At 32.8% G+C, this 18,894-nt stretch overlaps 1 protein-coding gene and 1 pseudogene across 1 annotated transcript in view; one reads left to right on the top strand and one right to left on the bottom strand.

Moving 5' to 3' along the window:
• LOC132753535 (E3 ubiquitin-protein ligase RNF213-like) overlaps positions 1–18,894 on the top strand; it is a 115,065-nt gene that overhangs the window by 81,485 nt on the left and 14,686 nt on the right. Inside the window, exons 49-69 of the mRNA XM_060744012.1 lie at positions 3,827–3,962; positions 4,614–4,807; positions 4,982–5,167; positions 6,635–6,764; positions 7,177–7,377; positions 8,477–8,616; positions 8,807–9,008; positions 9,681–9,856; positions 10,193–10,503; positions 10,786–10,936; positions 11,191–11,359; positions 11,815–11,971; positions 12,486–12,658; positions 13,140–13,361; positions 13,642–13,832; positions 14,945–15,050; positions 15,368–15,468; positions 16,315–16,497; positions 16,697–16,945; positions 17,406–17,532; positions 18,028–18,308. Of these exons, the coding sequence (XP_060599995.1) occupies positions 3,827–3,962; positions 4,614–4,807; positions 4,982–5,167; positions 6,635–6,764; positions 7,177–7,377; positions 8,477–8,616; positions 8,807–9,008; positions 9,681–9,856; positions 10,193–10,503; positions 10,786–10,936; positions 11,191–11,359; positions 11,815–11,971; positions 12,486–12,658; positions 13,140–13,361; positions 13,642–13,832; positions 14,945–15,050; positions 15,368–15,468; positions 16,315–16,497; positions 16,697–16,945; positions 17,406–17,532; positions 18,028–18,308 (3,786 nt within the window). The remainder of the gene's footprint in view (positions 1–3,826; positions 3,963–4,613; positions 4,808–4,981; positions 5,168–6,634; positions 6,765–7,176; positions 7,378–8,476; positions 8,617–8,806; positions 9,009–9,680; positions 9,857–10,192; positions 10,504–10,785; positions 10,937–11,190; positions 11,360–11,814; positions 11,972–12,485; positions 12,659–13,139; positions 13,362–13,641; positions 13,833–14,944; positions 15,051–15,367; positions 15,469–16,314; positions 16,498–16,696; positions 16,946–17,405; positions 17,533–18,027; positions 18,309–18,894) is intronic.
• On the bottom strand, positions 2,041–3,771 carry LOC132753533 (uncharacterized; annotated as a pseudogene).

Raw genomic sequence — 18,894 nt, 5'->3', positions numbered from 1 at the left:
ACTTCTAAATACTTCTGAGATGTATCTGACTCATTATTTAAAAATAAGGAAAACGGCTTCTGACACAGCCAAAATAATTGTCAGGAGAAATGTCTGCCTTGATGTTATTTAATCTTAGGAAAGATTTAGCAATAAATACTAGAACCAATTTCCAAGCTATGGAGGCTGGGCAGCACCGCCTGACATAAAATTGAAATATTCTCAGTTGGAAAACTAGCATGTAATTGTTTAGTTAACACTATTTTTTTTTTAGTTCACGTATACTTTTTTTATACGAAACAATACTAGACACCTGGCGAGCCCAAGCTCTAAACAACTTATGATCAAACAAAACAATAAAATCACCACAAAATGAAGAACACCGAAATGACTATTTTTACAACTCTAACATACCGTATAAACCACAAACATTTATCCAACAATATTAACTTCACAAAATCTAATCAGCATCAGAAAACAACTTAAACTAAAACACCCAATATTTACATATATCCTCAAAACAAAGCAGCAACTAATATAATCTTGACAATACCAAACATTTAACCAATATCAACCAATTATATCTTCACAAATAGATATAACTCATCAACCAAAACAACTAATTACAACCAATAAACCCTGATCAATTAAGATCACCACAATTATATTTAACCACTTCAACAAACCAACATTAACAAAAAAATTTTCCCAATAAAAAATAACCCTACACACTATTAGTGTGTCTCTGACCTAACTGATGTAAAATCTCTCTCAAAACGCGCATATTTGCTAGCTGAAACGATTTGACCTTTAAACATGTATACATATTTTATACTCCCAGCAACAGGTTTATAAATGAAACTGTACATGAAATCTGATACACTTCAGTGTATCGCTGACTCGTACTACAGTGAAACTGTATGCCAAAATCTGTCCATCTGAAAACGAGACAAGGCATCTGTTACGGAATGATTTTTCCAAGAAACATGCTCAGCTTTTATAACAATATTTAATTGCAAGCATTTTAAAGTCAAATTTCTGAGTAGAACCATCACTTGTTCGGACTTTGATGTCATTTTATTAATAAATAACAAACAGACATGTTATCAGACCTAAAGCATATTTTTTTATTTTGTAGTTCCTCACCCCATGCAAAAATTGATACAACTATTGGAAACAATTCCAAAAACTGTGATATCAGCAGTATAACCAAGTTTATTGCCAATCATTAGGCCATCTTTTAGCCATCCATTTTCCAGCAAAATATATACCAAAACCTAGACCCTCTGCGCCAGCACTGTCAGTAAACAACTGAATGTCCTCATTTGATGTCCAAAAACGATCATGAAATACTCTTACACCATTGAAATGTTTAAAAAAAGGATTCCCACATTACGAGATCTTGTCTCATACCCATATTAATACGTAAATGGTGGTGCGGTTTTGTTAGCCCACATATTGAAACTATTAGGCGTCTACAAAATGGGCGACCAGGGATAATGGCCCTGCATGCAAAGTTTAATGAACCAATCAAGCTCTGCATTTCTTTAAGTGTGCACCGCTTTTTTTGTAGAATTGACTTAAGATTTGTTGTGATATCTTGCACTTTTGGTTTAAAGGTAAACGTACAACCATATTGTTTAGAGTCTACTTTCCAATTCCTAAAAAATCAAAAATTGCTAGCATTGGACCCCTGTTTTTTATCGTCTGCTAATTGGCGTCTCCTATATTTTTCCCATTGTTTGTCTTTAACATATCTGCAATTAATTGTTCAGCATTTGCTTGTATTTGGCTCTCCCCACCACCCAGGTGAAATATCACTCAAGAGATCTATGGCAATTGTGCAGAGATTTGCTTGTTTTGGCATTTGAATTTTATAATATAGCGCGCTTAAGGAATCGGCAAACCTATTGATATAATTACAACTTACTAGAACAACAAATGGTACACACTTTATTAAACATAATAACCTTTAGTCAAACATAAAAACCCAATTGCGCAAAAATCTATTCTGTGAGAAACAGGGAGAAGCCTAAAAGCACTTTTGATGTCCATTTTAAAAAAGCTTACATTTTTTACCCAATTTTTGTACCATTTGAATAGCTGTATCAAAATTTTGATACTGTACCTTACAGTTGGAAGGATCAATAAAATCATTCAAGGATTCACCCTCCGGGAATGATAAATGATGAATTAAACGAAAATCCTGTTGGGCTGCTTTTTTGGGCACTAAACCTAAAGGAGAAACTCTAAAGATAAGGTAGTGGTCTTTCTTTAAAAGGACCTGCTACACGTTGCAATTCAAGCTCTTTATTGATTTTTGCTCTAACTATATCTGGGCGGTCCAAAGCTGATTTTAGGTTTTTTGCATTAGTCGCTATACGAGGGCCGTCATATTGCAAAGCAAACCCGTACCGAAAACCATTAAATAAAAAATTTGACTCTTCATGATCATAGTTTGATTTTAAGAGTTCATGCTTTAACTTAATAATATTCACAGGTGAAAGAGCAAGATCAAGTTGAACAAGACACAAAGAAGAGTTTTTAATGACGTTGACCCTGGTTTGCCCTCTGGTATAATTTCCCCTGGTGGGTAGGGCTGCTCTGTATGAGCCGCGAAAGGGAAAAATTAGATCTGCCCACTTGAAATTGGTCAGCATGTCCAGGTTTGACTACGACATGCCACCTTCCCATGGTTTGCTTTAAAACAAATTGAACAGATATGAGGATATCTGCAGTTGGGATACCTGCAATACCCATTATTAAAATCTAGGCATGGCGGGGCTTGATTATTCTGTTGCTTAAAACTTGTATGTAAAGTGCCAGAAAAACAACGCAACCAAAGATCAGAGTTGATAACTTGACCAAGACATAAATTTATCAGCCTGACTTAAACGAAATTGTTCGTCATAATTACGCCACATAAGGCCACCATGCTTGGCAGCAGCCTCCCTTATAACAAACATATATGGAATCAAGTCTTGAGCTTGTTCTGGGAAGGCTTGGAGATAAACACTGGAAAATTTCAGAAAAGAATCTGTCCATTTATCAATGGAATAAATTTTTTCCATGGAGGTTCGTGGCTTGGCTACTATCTGGCCATTTTCATCAACACCAAGAAGAGCTCCCTGTGGGATTTCTTTCAAATCTGTTGCAGTTCCCTTCAACAAAATAGCCAAATTTATGTATTCGTTTTGCTGAATTTTGAACTTTATTTGATTGGGCACATGTAGTCCCAAGTTTTCCCCACCACACCTCATTAATTTTGGTTGCTCAGAAATTTCAAGCATGGAACTATTAGAAATTGGTTGAGTCACCACAGAAGATTTATTTGGTATGTTTAAAGACTCAGAAATAATTGTTTCAAAATCTATTATTTTCTTACTATTTGATGCAGAGTTGCTGTCTTCCAGCAAGTTCATTTTTCTGGTTCCTCCTCCCTTGTATAGCCTTCCTCTTTGTCCCTCTACCTCTTCCAGGCATAGTTGTTTTTAATTAAACTTATTTAAAATAAACCAAAATATTTAGATTGCTTAGCTTTTTTAAAGATTGAATTTGAAAATTTTCTCTAGTCTTTCCAGTGTGGAAGCTGAAGTTGAAAGGAAGAGTGTTTCCCATGTGAACCTAAACAGGAAGTGACCTTTAGCCTTCCATCTATTTTCAGAAAATTATCAAAGGGAAATTACTCAAAATTAAAGTATGAAAACATCTTGTAGCAGTTACACCCCTTATACAGTTATATCCAGTATTCTGCTAAAATAATAAGGCCTTATTGACTTAAACAATAAGACACATTATATTACTCTTCGTATAGTATTGGGTAATTTGAACTTAATCTTTATTTCAGTGAAAGTCGATACTTGTTGTTATTAACGGAGAATTATGGAGCGTTGTCTATAGTGCAACAGCTGATCATGTCCAGAAGCAGTAGACCTATAACAATATTTGGAAGCAGCTTTAGAAGTGATCAGGAGTACACACAAGTAAAAATCTTATTAATCAATATATAAATTATTGATTATTTTTATAGTTATTTGATGTTAGATGAACGTTTTTACGTACATGATTCATCAGGAACTTAATTGGTTCCATTTCATTTGGTTATTTAAAATTATAAATGACAGTTTGACACCATGCTCAAGGTGAGCTATTGTGATACACCTGCATCCGTCTCCCGTCATTTACAGTTTTACTTAAACAACATCTCCTCCTAAACCCCTACACCAATAGTGATGGAACTATACGGGAATGGTCGTGGATTGCCCCCTTAAAAATGCTTAAATTGGTCCCTTCATTCAGTCGATTTTGATGAAACTATAGATATATGGTGCTTTATAAAAAATTCTCAAAATGGTTCCGGTCTGCTGACCAAGATTGCAACCAGAGCTAAAAACAAAATATTCTAGTCACCTTTAAAAGTTTTGGTTAGTGTAAATATACTTTACATACAGTCCATTACGTTATAGTATGAAAAGCATCAATTCAACAATTTTATTCTTTAAATGTACCAACCTCTGCACAGTAAAATTTGTAAAATTTATGTTTCTACCAATTTCTTAATGCAGCCTTGTTCATTTGCACCATCTACTCAGGTGAGCGATTAAGGGTCATCACGGTCCTCCTCAACATTTCAGGTGTGTCGAAACATCAATAAGATAAAGATATGCATGGAGACGGGGAAAACAGTAGTATTACTTAACCTTGAAAACTTGTATGAGAGCTTGTATGATGCATTAAACCAGTATTATGTCTATTTTGGAGGAGCAAGATATGTCGACCTCGGCCTTGGCACGCATCGAGTGAAATGTCGTGTTCATGAAAAATTCAGGTACAAATACGAGAGGATATTCTTTAATCTATGTATATAACTAAACTTCATAGATATATAATTCCACTATTATAGCGAACTATGATTTAAACAATTGATGCATCTTCGGTAATGGTAGAGACACGATATAGAATTATAAAATAATTTTATATAATTTCATCTTGATTGATTTAGATTGATTGTTGTTGCTGAGAAACAAACAGTTTACAAAAAGTTTCCTATTCCACTGATAAATCGTCTTGAAAAGCATTTCTTGACAATCAGTACAGTTTTGTCCGAAGAGCAACTAGAAATGGTGAAAGATCTTGAAAACTGGACAAAACAATTTAGTGCACAGAAATTGACCCATTATGATCAAAGGTATTCAGTGTCTTTTTTTTCATTTTAACTTGTTTAACGATCCCGGTTCTAATTCTTATACTTAAATGTTTTTAAAATATGTCAGTGGTTGAAATATATGTAAATATTCATTGCTTGGGAAATAAGTTCATTGATTGATTCTGACATTTTTATGCCCCAACCATAAAATGGCCGGGACATATAGTGTTATCCTGTTCCGTCCTTCCGTCATTCCGTCATCATCAGTTTCCGTTCATTATCTTAGAAACGGTTGCACACATTCAACTCAAATTTGCCATATGGATATATCATAAGAAAATACAGGGTAGGTTCGCATTTGGTCATGGTTTGATGATTTTGGCAAAGTTATGCCCCTTGATGAAATTTTTAGTTTCCGTTCATTATGTCCTCAACGGTATGACAAATTCAACTCAAATTTGACATACGGATAATACAAATGAATGCGCAGGTCAAGTTTGGATTAAATTATGGTTTGATGATTTTTGGCAGAGTTATGCCCCATTCACTTTGAAAATAATAAGAATTTTTCAGTTTCCGTTCATTATCTCACAAACGGTATTACACATTCATCTTAAATTTGACATATGGATACGTCAAAAGAAGGTGCAGGTTAAGTCTGAATTTGGTCATGGTTCGATAAGTTTTGGCAGAGTTATGCCCCTTTCACTTTGAAAATAATATGACATTCTCATAAGAATACAATGGTCAAGTTCAAATTTGGTCATGGTTTGATGATTGAAATGAATCAGAAATATTTAGTTTCTTTTCATTATCTCCCCAATGGTTGTACACACTCAACTCAATTTGACATATATATATATATATATATATATATATACATCTTAGGAATAAGCAGTTCAAGTTTGAATTTGGTCGTGGTTCAATGATTTTGGACAAAGTTATCTCTCTTGAATGTTGGAAAAAATTTGAATTTTCAGTTTCAGTATTATACTTTTGTGGATATGTATTTAGTCATTATTTTGACTACAAATATACAATATGCAATTTACAAAAGATTAACACTGAATAGTTTCAGTGCCTTGAACTTGGTATAAAATGGTTTGTATTAACATTGAATAGTTTAAATGGCTTTGAACTTAAAATGAAAAAAACAGTTTGTCCAAACAAATTATGAAATAAATATTATAACATCTGAAGTTTCGGCTGCATGCGGGGGCATCCGTGGCGTGACAACACATTTCTAGTTAAAGATGGGCAGTAAATGTAGAAATGTTATTGACATTTCCGAAAAGTTCTTAATAAAACAAGACAAATACAAGATATAACATTATGTACAACTTTATGCATTTGTGAAATTTGATAACAATACAACAATAACATCGTTTTAAAAATGATCAAGATTCGTCTTGATCAACATTCTGTAAAACAATAAATTTCTAATAAGTAAATATACTTTTTAAATTTAAACAGCCAGTTTCAGTTTTGCTTTTGTTTTCATTTTTTAAGAAACAGGAATTTAAGATTGAAAGTAGAAGATGTGTTCATCGGTTATCACGAGGATACGTGTTCTTCTGTCATTCTACATGTTTTTGGAAGAAACAAGACCTCTCGTGACGATTCTGATTTTAAAGAGAAGGTAGCAGTGATCATATATTTATCATTAATCTGTAGGAAATTAATTGGTCTGACAGACATTTCATGAATTCAAATTAGTTTTATGTATCTTTTCATACTATGAGTTTTCATTTGTACAAACTTTCAAGCGTTATAATCAGATACTATTTTTCCATTCTGGTATTACTGAATTGTAGTTTACAAAATGCATCATTACTAGAGCTTATCGCTTAACCTTATGAAAATAATTTGCATCGCGAATAATGGATATATTTTTATCTTTGATATGGGTTCATAATTTAACAAATTTGTTTGCAGATTTACATAGCCGAAACCTATTTCACAGGTTCTTAAAAAAGCTTCTTGACAGAAATGTTTATTTATCTGTAATACATGTATTATTGCTTCTGTAAGAGCATTTTGTTATTCGTCAGGTGTTGAAAGAGTGTAAGGCTGTGTTATTGTGGAGTGCCACACCTGATGCTGTTTTGAGACTTAAAAACAGTGATTTACCTAGCGAAGAAGCAGCAATGTACAAAAATATGTATTTCAAGATTCAAGCTCACCAAAGTTATATGCATTATCTGACACATGCAATGAATTGTAAGGGTTCTGAAAACCAACTGTTGGTCCAGGTAAGCAACAAGACATTTGTTTAGCTTGTAAACCATTCAGTCTTGTAATGCAATAATATTTGATGACTTCAAACATTTTTTACAATTTCAATTTGATATTTGAATCATGAAACACAGTAGTGAGAAAATAAGTATTTAGCACAGAGGGTGACATGACAGCAGTTATACCTCTTTGAAAACTATTCTAAATGAGTATTTGTTTCTGGCTTTCTATGACACCATTTTAACTGATTTTTTTGAGAATGTCTTTTAATATTTTTTAAATCTTTTGTTTGAAAGATTTAAGGTATTAGCACCCTAATGCATTACCTCCGCTTTGAAGAGTATTCAAATAGGCTAGAACTACTGTTAACTACATTGAAAATGAGGGCCATAGGTTCAATCCCTAGAAGGGTCAACTTTTTTTTCTTTCTTTTTTTCTTTTAACATTATTTATGTATCTCTCATGTCCCATTTGGAAAGAAAAAAGTGTTTAATTTTGATTTTTTAATTTATATAGGTATTTATGGGCTAAATTATGCTTAATATAGTAATAAATATGGTACCTGATATTTTCAAAGTGTAATATAATCAAAACTAGACGGTAAAAGTATTTCATATTTTACAAGATCAACCAATACACTTTTTTAAAAATTTAGGGAAACTTTGAAAACAGGCACTCATTTGGGTAAATTTTAAGAATTTTTTGAATTAGGCTCCCTAAGTAGAAAAATGGTCAGACACGTGGTAAAAATGGGTGGGGTAGGGTAACATTTTTATACAGATTTCATAAAGTTTAAGTAGAAACCATAATTTTGCTTATTTGGATTGTTAGCTGAATGGTACTACTTGTTTCTTACCAAAAATTAACGGGAAAACATTTTTCATTAGAATGTTATTGCAGATTATTTAAAGGTTCCTACTTTCTAAAAAAGGACCCTCATAACATCCTAGCTTGAGTTCAGAAAAGTGGCAATAACTTGATTTCGGTACGGTAAACTTTGTTTAAATTTTGCATACAGGTGTACTTTAAGGTATACATCTGACTTATGATGTCATTTTTTTAGTTCCTGATAGTGCCCATTAGGGTCCTAATACCTTAAATCCTTATTCTTTCCAGATCACTACACATTCGAATCTGTTAAACATGGCCCACAAGGAAAAGATATGTTTATCATCAGGTATACAGGATGATAAAATTTTGATGATTGAAAATTTGTCTTCCTTTGATACTGAACAGCAATTCAGCAACAAGTTAAGGTAAATGTCAAATGACTTATCATTAAACACAAAATAAATGTGCCATTTTCTTATAACAAACTATTTCTTATGTTTTCTTTAACTTTTTTTCAGCGAATAGATTTGTCTTCACCGTAATTTAAATATATTTCTCTTGTTGTTGTTAATTTGTTATATGTAAACTATCTCACCTACACATTTGCTTTTCTAGGCATCACTTCAAAACGATGGAAAATGAACCAAACCTGGTAGTGATTCAGTGTGACTCAGGAGATATGAATACTAATTTAATAGCTTGTGCAAGGTATTGTGTACAGGATGAGCTCGAAAAAATGAGTGACAGTGTTTCGACCATTACACACGTCGTTTTTATAGTACAGCTTCCACGAAACGGCCGATTTCCTGGTTTCCAGGTAATCATTTTATTTGCAATAAAAGATTACGTGCAACATGTATAAAAAAAAATTTTTTTAATTTTCCGGAGAATTTTGTAACATTTGCAAAATTGAAAAATATTTATAAAAGAAAAATTGTTTTGCGATATTTGAGCCTATCAAAATAGCCTGCGAACCCAGTTTCGTGAGAAACCATTACATATAGGATGTGAGGAAATATTGTTTCACAGACACGATCTCTAAGTTAAGTTAAAAAAATAGTCCAAAAGTCAATACTTTTTCATTGTTAACTTTATCTTTTAACTTATAAACGAATAATATACCATACATGACCTTTCAGAATGGACTATTTCTTTTTTGCTCTTGAGTGCATTACCTTAGATAAACGAATAACATATATATGGTTTCCCTAATCACATCGTTACAAACCGTACAAATAAGGTTTGTCGCATTTTTGTAATTACAATGCAAATTATTATTAAATAGTACTTCTCTATCTATTTTTGCTACAAATCTTTTAATATTTCTTTAACTTATATTATCACGAGATATCACTTTTAAAATTTCTGATTGTTCTATGTCTCGGGAATGTGGAATGATTGTGACGCAAAATGATAGATATTGTGTATTTTGTTAAATATACAATTCAGATAGCCTATCGATTGATTAATTACCTGTCTTTTGTTTTAGTGTGGAGCCTGGCAGTCTGTCCATATCGATGATCTGATTCCTGAGAATTTACAAATGCCTGCTGTAGAGGATATGTCAGGGAGATCTGCGGCAAGCTTGTTAAAGGAAGCCGTTAATGGCTTCATGGAAAACGATTCCAGGACATATGAAGAGGAAACATGTACACTCTATGAGAGGTTTTTCCACCTTTGTTCTAGTATAAGGAAAGGCAGTTACTTTCACGATTGTGTAAAAATTGTGATGTAGTTGTATGTTTCTTTTGATTTCTTACTTAATACATATCACAGTAAAATGTCTGATAAATGTCTAATAACTGCATTGACATGTGCAGAGTTTGAATAAAAAGAAAAATATATTACCACAATATGCAATGAAGACACACCAAAATGGCGTTTTGTTGTTCTCATGCATGCAAGAGCCATTCCTATTTTAGAATTTTTTCATGTGGTTTAGTACCTTTAAGATTTAAAAAAAAATGTTATATAAAGTTAAATTTAATTATTCAATTGAAGGAAAAGTGTTGCAGAAAGGCGGAGTGAAGATGACATAATTGCATCTATGGACAGTCTTGAAACTCTCGGATTGGAAAGTCGACTTCCTTTTTCTGATGAAAGTACACAAGTACAATTAAATGACGGTATTTTAGACGTCAAGCAAATTGATGAAAAAAGCCGAAGGATAAGGGAGACTAAAATAAACATTAAGGCACTAATTCTGTCATGTGTCCAAGCGGCATTGTCTAATGTCAAGGATAGAAATGACAACACGGATAGAGAAACTGATCGTGTTACATTGATACTGAAATTATTAGATAATAAGGAAGGTAAGATAACAGTTAATCTTGCTAAAAAATTCATATCTATGCATATGTCATTTCGTTATCATTTTTTAAAATTTAAACTTTCATCATTTTAATATCAAAGTAACGAATTACTTTAAGCCGGTGCAGTAAGCGTAGACGGTATGTTGAACTAACTTCTAACATCCATAGCGGCTAAAAGGAACCGTGCCTCCAAGGTATTCAATTCTGCCAGGCGACTAAAGAACTTTTAAGCTTGCTTGTATAATAAAGCATCTTAAAACATATTTGCATGTCATTTTACAGGAACGGAACAGTCATTTTTGCGTGGTATTACCATGCTTATAGTCACTATGCTGGAAGCAAAAGAGGCAGAGGCAGTATTTGCTAAATCTGAAGACTGGATAGTTTTTGAAGCCTCTAATATAGACTCTATAAGCAAAACAGGGACACTAAGGTTAGAATGTGTAGCACATATTACTTCAAATAAACTTTATATGTATATATTTAATCATAGTAACAGTGAAGTAACCAATAATATTTTAATGAAATTTTAATTTGTACCGTTTTATACACAGTATATGTTTCAAGTTTAATTATAAAAGCACTATTTATAGAACATTCACAAAAGTAGATGAAACGATAATTAAATATTGCCTGTTAAAACTGTAAAACCTGTAAAAAATATCTTTTAAATATTTTGAATTTTAGGAGGTCATGTACAAGGATTCTGGAAAATAAGGTTGCACCAATTTTAGCAAGTATTATTGCTTTCCTGGATACAAACTGTAACCTAGATCTGATTGGAAGTGATCAAAGTTCGTGGAAACGTGATCTCTGGCTTGCTATTCTTCATTCACCAGAGGCACTGAACTTACAGGTTACATATTTATATATTCAAATGCAATATTTTCAAATATAAATATAAACGAAAAGGTAAATACTGTACCGATACAATAAGGCCTCTTGATTTCCTAGTATTTTGAACTTTGCAGAGGAAATGAGAATATAATTATTCAACTTTAGATTATAATAAAGTGATTATTAAACCAGAATCGGAAGAAAGCTTTTAACACCTAACATATCAAAAATCCACTTTCATTAATTATCTAGTGTTTGTGACATTATAATAACACATGGTCATGATGCCACAACTACAATCTCTCAGTTGATAATCAGATACTTCACTTAACCACCACTGCCCTTTGCGACAGGCCCAATGTATTAGGCATAATATGTGGATACGTTTTAATGTGTTAGGTGTTGCAAAAAGCATTTACATATATACATATAGTATAACGCATGTATTATAATTTGTTTATTGTGTAATTTTAGTACGCAGATCTGAAACTCAGAGAAAGCATCGAAGTGATCGTTAAAACAACTGGATGCGATGGTCATATATTCAGTGCCTGCATGCCTTTTTCCTGGTCATTTATTTCGCAAATATCTGAAATAATGAAAGTGGAATTGAATCATCCAAATGATGATGGTAAGTTTTATATACCTACATTTTGTTCAAAGGTTCAAAGGAGCTCCACTGAGGTAAACAGTCTACAAATCTAAAAAGAACCATACGATTTGAAATTCCTCAATAAATCAAGTGAAGCCTTTAAACTGACAAAATCTGTTAAAGATTAGAAAGGAATATACTCAGAACTAAATTAATCATTGATTTGTTTGCACGATTTTAGCCCGCTTTGAGTCAAAAGCATTGCAATAAAATGATCATTCTGGTACAACGGGGTGAGGGAATGATCTGAAAAAATTCACACAATATATTAACCTGACCTACATCTAATGGTACACAAATCTCGGGAAAATATTTCCATTGCCATCATGTCAAAATCCTCAGTGGCGTTCTTTCTACATTTCCGATGATGTTTGATAATTTACCAAGCACTCCTAAAATTTTTACCTCTTATAGTTTTGTTAAGATAAATGATGGAAATTTCAAAGAGAAATTTGAAATTCAAATGTTAACCCTATATATATCAATTTCAAAGAAACAGGAGATGACTCTAGGGTTGAATCATGCTGTAGGGTTCTGGAACAACATCCGTTATTCATTTTACTTGAGGAGATTACACAAGGAAATCACAATGAAGAGATTGTCAACATTTATATCCAGGACTTTGTTCACGTTGTTTACAATCCTGGAACAGCTGAAGAACATCTGGTGAGTTCCAAGATACCATCTGGCTAAATGAGAAAGAAGTTACTATTTTTAGTCCTATGTCAAGAAAAAGAAACACTTTAATATGGGCGGATAACACATACATGTATAGGCAAACGTTTGACATTTTTAATTTGTAAAAAATAAAGATATTTGTAAAACTTCCGTTATTATTATTATAATGATTCATAATACCTTTTAAAGTGAATCGCTGTATTGGAATGGTTTCAATGCGTGTTTTGAATGCACATATAAGAAGAACTTATCTTTTTTATTTCAACAAAGACATATGTTGAGTAAAACATTGCATGCAATTTATGTACAACCCAGGTATTGATGAAACTGATTTAATGCTACTACACTATTTCAATTGGTCTCACTTCCTTTAAACAAAGAAAATTGAATGTAGCTTTGATATAAAGATTACGTTTTTTAACGTCTCACGAAATTACTCTGACAACGGTATATTTTTTTTTTATTTTAGTTAGTGTGTCAAGCATTAGAATATGCTGCAAAGAAACTGACAAACAACTTGAAACAAAGTTTAACACTGTCGTTAATCTGTGTGCATATGGCACATGAAGAACTAGCTCCAAGACTAGTTTACTTCAGAGCAATGAACAGTGTATGTCCTGAATGTAGTTCAAGAATCATAGAGCTAAAGCAAAAACAGCCAGACCACTTTATGTTCCAGGAATATGAGTTTGTAAGTGGAGAAGTTTGTATTGAATAACATCTGTTCGGGGTTGATTGTGAACAGTTCACCAATTCAGTGTTGTTGTTTTTTCAAGGAATAACCTTTTCATTTGGCATTTTAATACAGCTAAAAACTTTAATAAAAGAACGATAAAATCATCAGATTGTTATAAAATGTCACTTCAATACCACACAACATCCTTTCTCTAAACTACCTTTGTGATGCAAACAGTCGGTCATAAATTCTGTTTTATTTTTCAAAATAGTTGAAATTTAATTGATCCTTTCAGACATTCCCTGCCGTGTGCATGTTGATCGAAATGCTGGCACCACAAAAGTCAGAGATAGATCAAGATCAGGGAAGAGTAAACTGGTTGAAGAAAGTATACACTTATCGACCAGTTGTTGAAAAAGTTATCAGTCTACAAAGAAACGAAGACTTTTATTCAGCTTATAGTATTAGATCATTGCAAAGGGCAAGGTAATACTTTCGATTTGTTCTATATGGACACATTTCTACTTTTCATCCGTATGTGCATGCCTCCGTTCTAAAATGGTTAGTGACATGTAGTTTTCAAAGTGCTATAGCTACTTAACAAATTAAAGGGATGTTGATCATCATGAGAAGTTGTGCACCTGGTGTAAAGTGTTTGGATTAATTTAGTTTTGTTAGATTTTTGCCCTTCCCTTTGTAAAGACATGTATTTGCATTTTTCAACTTGTGTCGCTTTTGTAAAAGAATTTCTTCTGGAGTTATGAGACTTTGGAATTTACAGGAATATTTGACAGAATGCGTAGTTGTGTACCTTGGGGTTTGTTTGAGCATTTATTCAGTATTTGAGTTATTGCCGTTGACTTAGTAAACATTTGCAATTTTCAAATTGTGTCGCGCGTAGCCCAAACAAATTTAACGTAAAGTCATAAAACTTGACAAAAATGTTGGTCAGCATGTGTAGGTGTACACCTGAGGTTTTGCTTTTATATTTATTCAGTATTTGTTTTGAGGTATTGCCCTTGACTTCGTAAATACCGAATCAAAATGTTGTGTTATGTGTACCTATAGAAGAGTGTCAAGCTGTGTCGTGCCTATAGGAGTAGGGGGAGTCATGTACTCATGTAGAATTTCCTTTGTCTGCTGTCTGTCTTTCTGTCTGTCAAACGTTTCTGCTGTACCTTAGTAGAATGATTAAAAAAAGTGGAATGTGGGTGTATCTGTATTCTATTGACACATTTCTAGTTCATTTTTGTATGGTTATAAATCAATGGGATAACTTCAGTTTACTTTGTATTTACGAAGATAGATGATTATTGTCTCAAAAGAGTTTTTATTCTCTAAGTCGGTAGTTTATAATGTGAACGGCAAAACTGATGTACATCCGTACTTCAAGATCTTGTATTCTTTCAAATTTTGGATTTTCCATTTTATAATTGCATCACTGGAGGCATGCAGCTTTAAAGAGTACTGCAACTGTCTGATTTGACTATATGAATTTGCCATATATATATATATGTTCAAATGTATATATGTATAAAGAAACGTAAACGTTAAAGTATTATCTATAACATATCTTTATGATGCGTTTTGTTCTGTAGAGAATTATGGAGTAGAGTCGTAGTTGTGAAATTGTTTTTGGAGCACATTTGCAATACTGATAGCAAGAGCAAGATAACAGTAAAATATTGCATGCCGTTGTGGACAGTAAGTAATACCAAATTTTGTATCAATATCTGAATTTTTCAAAGTACGAATTTTGTTCTATGCTTTTTTGCTGATAATAACATCAATGTCCAGTCAGAGTGGTGTGTAATTATTTTGTGTTCTATGATTTGTAATACATGTACTTATATTCTTTCTTCATGTCACCAAAATAATAGTTTTTTTATCACCAAAATAATAGTTTTTGAAAACATTTTAAACTTAAACATCTTGGTATTCTCAAATTAATGCATTAATTTCTATCACTCAGATGACTGTTTTTGATTATGATAAATATATATTTTGTGCTGCTTTAATAGACTCTTGGGGAGGAAACAGACATGAAGCAGATGAAGTCATTTGCAAAAGTTGAAAGATTTTTGAAAAGTTGCAACAAAGGAGCAATAAAGGAATACGTAGGGTACGTAATATATGCATTCAAAAGAGCACTGTTAAGCGTGAGTTAGGGGATGAGTAAAACTTCCATATGTAAAAAGTAAGAATAAAAATAAAATAAGTGTAACTTCGCACAGACCTGTCAAGCTATATATTCTTGCATATCAGACAGGATTATCTATCGTTTACACTGGTGCTAGAAAAACCTGTCTTACACCCCCATGTAAGACAAGTCGTGTGCTTTAAATTACGTCATTGATGCGCGGCTTTTATGAATGAACTGAGTTCTTAGGATGATGTCATTTTACCGTTGAATGAAGTTGTAAGTTGTAAGCTCATACGCTACTATAAGAAAAAAGTCTGTAATGAGAATATCAGTTTTCGTAATTTCTGTTCTGAAAATAATTGATATGTTATATGCAAAAAAAGAATCAAACACCGGCTGTTAATACGGACAGGAATATCTAGCTCTTGGCAGAGCTTCGTTATCGCCGTTAACAGTTACCGTCTGTACCGGCAGCCAGTATAAGATTCTTATAGTACGTAACACCTGAATCAATACTGTTAGTTTATCAGTTTGTCATAAAACACTTCTGATATATATCTTTAATTAAATTGTGATTTATAATAAAAATGTGGCTTTAATCAGTGCATTTTTATTATTCAAGCTACATGTATGTTATACCATTTCCATAGTTATTTTAAGATACAGAAAATGACATTATTAGAAAGTACGCTGATATAATAAGTTAATAGGATTTGACTGTTGACCCATTTGTATGTTATGCATATGCACATTATCAAACATTAAATGCAAGAGTAAATAATGTAATATAGTACTTGAAATTTCATTATCTTTTTATTAAAAAAGTGCTGAGGAGGAATGCAGCCATTGTGAAAGAATGTTAGAAGGTCCTCCAATTACGCTACCATGTAATGATGTAGTATGTGATGGCTGCTATGAAGATGTTAAGGCGTTAGGAAAATATGAATGTGCGAAGTGTCACCAGATTGTGCCACCTGGATTCCGATTAGAACGACGGGAAGATGAAGGGTATGGACATTTTACATTTGTAGTTTTACTTAATAATATTTGGTGTTTTGGACGTTCTTTTATGATTCTTTCTATTCTCTATTTAACTTAATCGTTGGCAAGACATTGGTGAATTTTGATGATTCAAGGCATAGAATTGCAACCTAATTTCTCTGATGTTTTAGTGGCATTGCATTGATATGTTAATATTTGTTTATAGCAATTTTCATGATAAGCTGAGAGATTACCAGAAGAGATGTAACACATTTTTCATGGATGTTGTTTCGCAATTGTGCTTTGCCGATAACTGTGCCCCGTCCCCGGAAGTGGTTGACCGCTTGTTTGGATATGTCTTTTTTAAGACAAGTGGACAAAATATCCGAACAAAGGACTGGACAATATTTGACACAGGAATAGACCCAAATCCAGTGTTCAGATCATATCTTCTTCAGCTTCTAATTAGATCCAAGTAAGTATTCAAAGCATCTTTTCAATCTTTAAGATTAAGTTTTTTATGCTCACCGAATGGAGAGCATATAGTCGCCACCTTGTCCGTCTGTCCGTCCGTCCGTTGTCTTGTCCGAGCAATCCGGGGTTTCTTTATAAGTCTTGTAACGAATGTTGCGATGACGATTATCAATATTTTCATTGTAAATTATATCTTTAAATAACAATATTTATATTAAAGCATAACAGCTTATACATGAAATTTACATTAAGGGGATACAAAGCTTTAAAAATAAAAGTAACAAATGTATCATTTCCTTTTTAAAAATGATATAAATATTGAGGGTTTTAAGTCATAAAATGGATATTGTTATATCAAAAGATATTTTTGCTACGATGTCTTATACCAGATAAATATAATTATGATATTTTTGAAACACTTGCCCACACATAATAATGGGAATATATAAATGCACTCACAGCAAAGAAAGTATTTGCGAGAACTTGGATACATACATTGAGCAAGCAAAGAACTTCATTGGTGAAAATCCAGCAGAACAAGAAAGTCATTGCATTGAACTTAGTCTTCTGATCATTCAATGCTTAGAGGTATGAATGTTTTATGTATACAGTTGTTCAGAAATGTTTTCTTTGCTCTCATTTCTGTATTCTGTATTTTTGTCAAATGTACTTTGTGTAGGACTATAAATAAACTGCTTAATTTGTTTTAAGAAAGGAAGGTTTTCACCCGCTAAGCTTTTTAGAAAGAGCCTTATGTTTGTAATCTAAAGACTGCTGGTTTGATCCTCGGAAGAGGGCAATTTCTATGTTAAATTGGGTTAAAAAGTCATTTTTCTCACGCCGCTGATTCAGAAGTCTTTTTTGATCATATGTCGAACCTCTCTGACAAATTAGTAATAGCTAGTAAGTTATCAAGAAATCCGGTAATGAAGATGGACCGCCGCCGCGAAGATATGACCAAGAATTTGTCGGCATAACAACCATACAGACATTTAAAAGATTGCTTAAACAATGATTGCCATTTTATTCTTAAATGTGTTCAGAACAGGTGAAAAAGTTTTGAGTTTTTTCTTTTTTTCCTAGGACATGTTCACCGAACAGGCAAATCTTGCAAATGAAAATGAAGAGGTCGACTTTGTGGTTCGTTCATTGAGAAGTGCGAAAGTCATGATTGATGGCACTAATCTTAGCGCAAGCAAATTGTATTCTATTGCTAATGCTCGGATGGGCTTAGCAAAGACCGCCAAATATATCGCACGTGTTGTCGAGAGCGGTGTTAGTATAACAGCAGTGCCATTGAAAATCAAAAGAGTTATAGAGGCAGCGCAAATACTTTTCGAAGAGACAAATGCTAAGTGGACAAGGTAAGTATGTTTAGCATAAAAGCTTATTATCATACTAAGCATTATAAATGTATATCTATTTATTCCGAAATGTCTGCAAGAAGGTTGGTCTTGCTAATAATTTTCAATAGGGTGAGATGAGTAAGATAGTCAGTTGCTTCTAATGAAATAGGTGAAAATGATTATGGTCCAAATTGATTTTCAAGTTGTGTTTTGACAAATTTTGTTTTAATGGTCATTTGTTATGTAATTCTCAATAAGAAATACACATGTTTGTAATATAGCTGAGCGATAAGAAAGACAGCTTGAAGCAACATAACTGGTAAAATTAAAGGTCCGTTTTTGCAAAATACTGTTCAGCCTTTGTACATAAAAATGATGTTATCTTAAATGAGAAAATATCCGCAAATGTGTTTATATAGCGGTGATCGCTGAACCTTCAAATCCCTTAGTAAAGCGGCATATGGTTTGCATGTAAAGTAAAACACTTGGCAGGTGGCGTTTGATTCATGAACATCTTTTTATATACTCCTGAAATGATAACTCATCGTTGTTATTCACTGAGGGTTATGATTGATTTACAATTGATAATTTTCTACTAACATTA

The sequence above is a fragment of the Ruditapes philippinarum genome, unplaced genomic scaffold (assembly GCF_026571515.1).
Source record: "Ruditapes philippinarum isolate M1 unplaced genomic scaffold, ASM2657151v2 ctg2314_1_1_1_1, whole genome shotgun sequence".
Lineage (NCBI taxonomy): Eukaryota > Metazoa > Mollusca > Bivalvia > Venerida > Veneridae > Ruditapes > Ruditapes philippinarum.
Note: the sequence above shows the minus strand (reverse complement) of the source record. Positions and strands in the feature narration are given on the sequence as shown.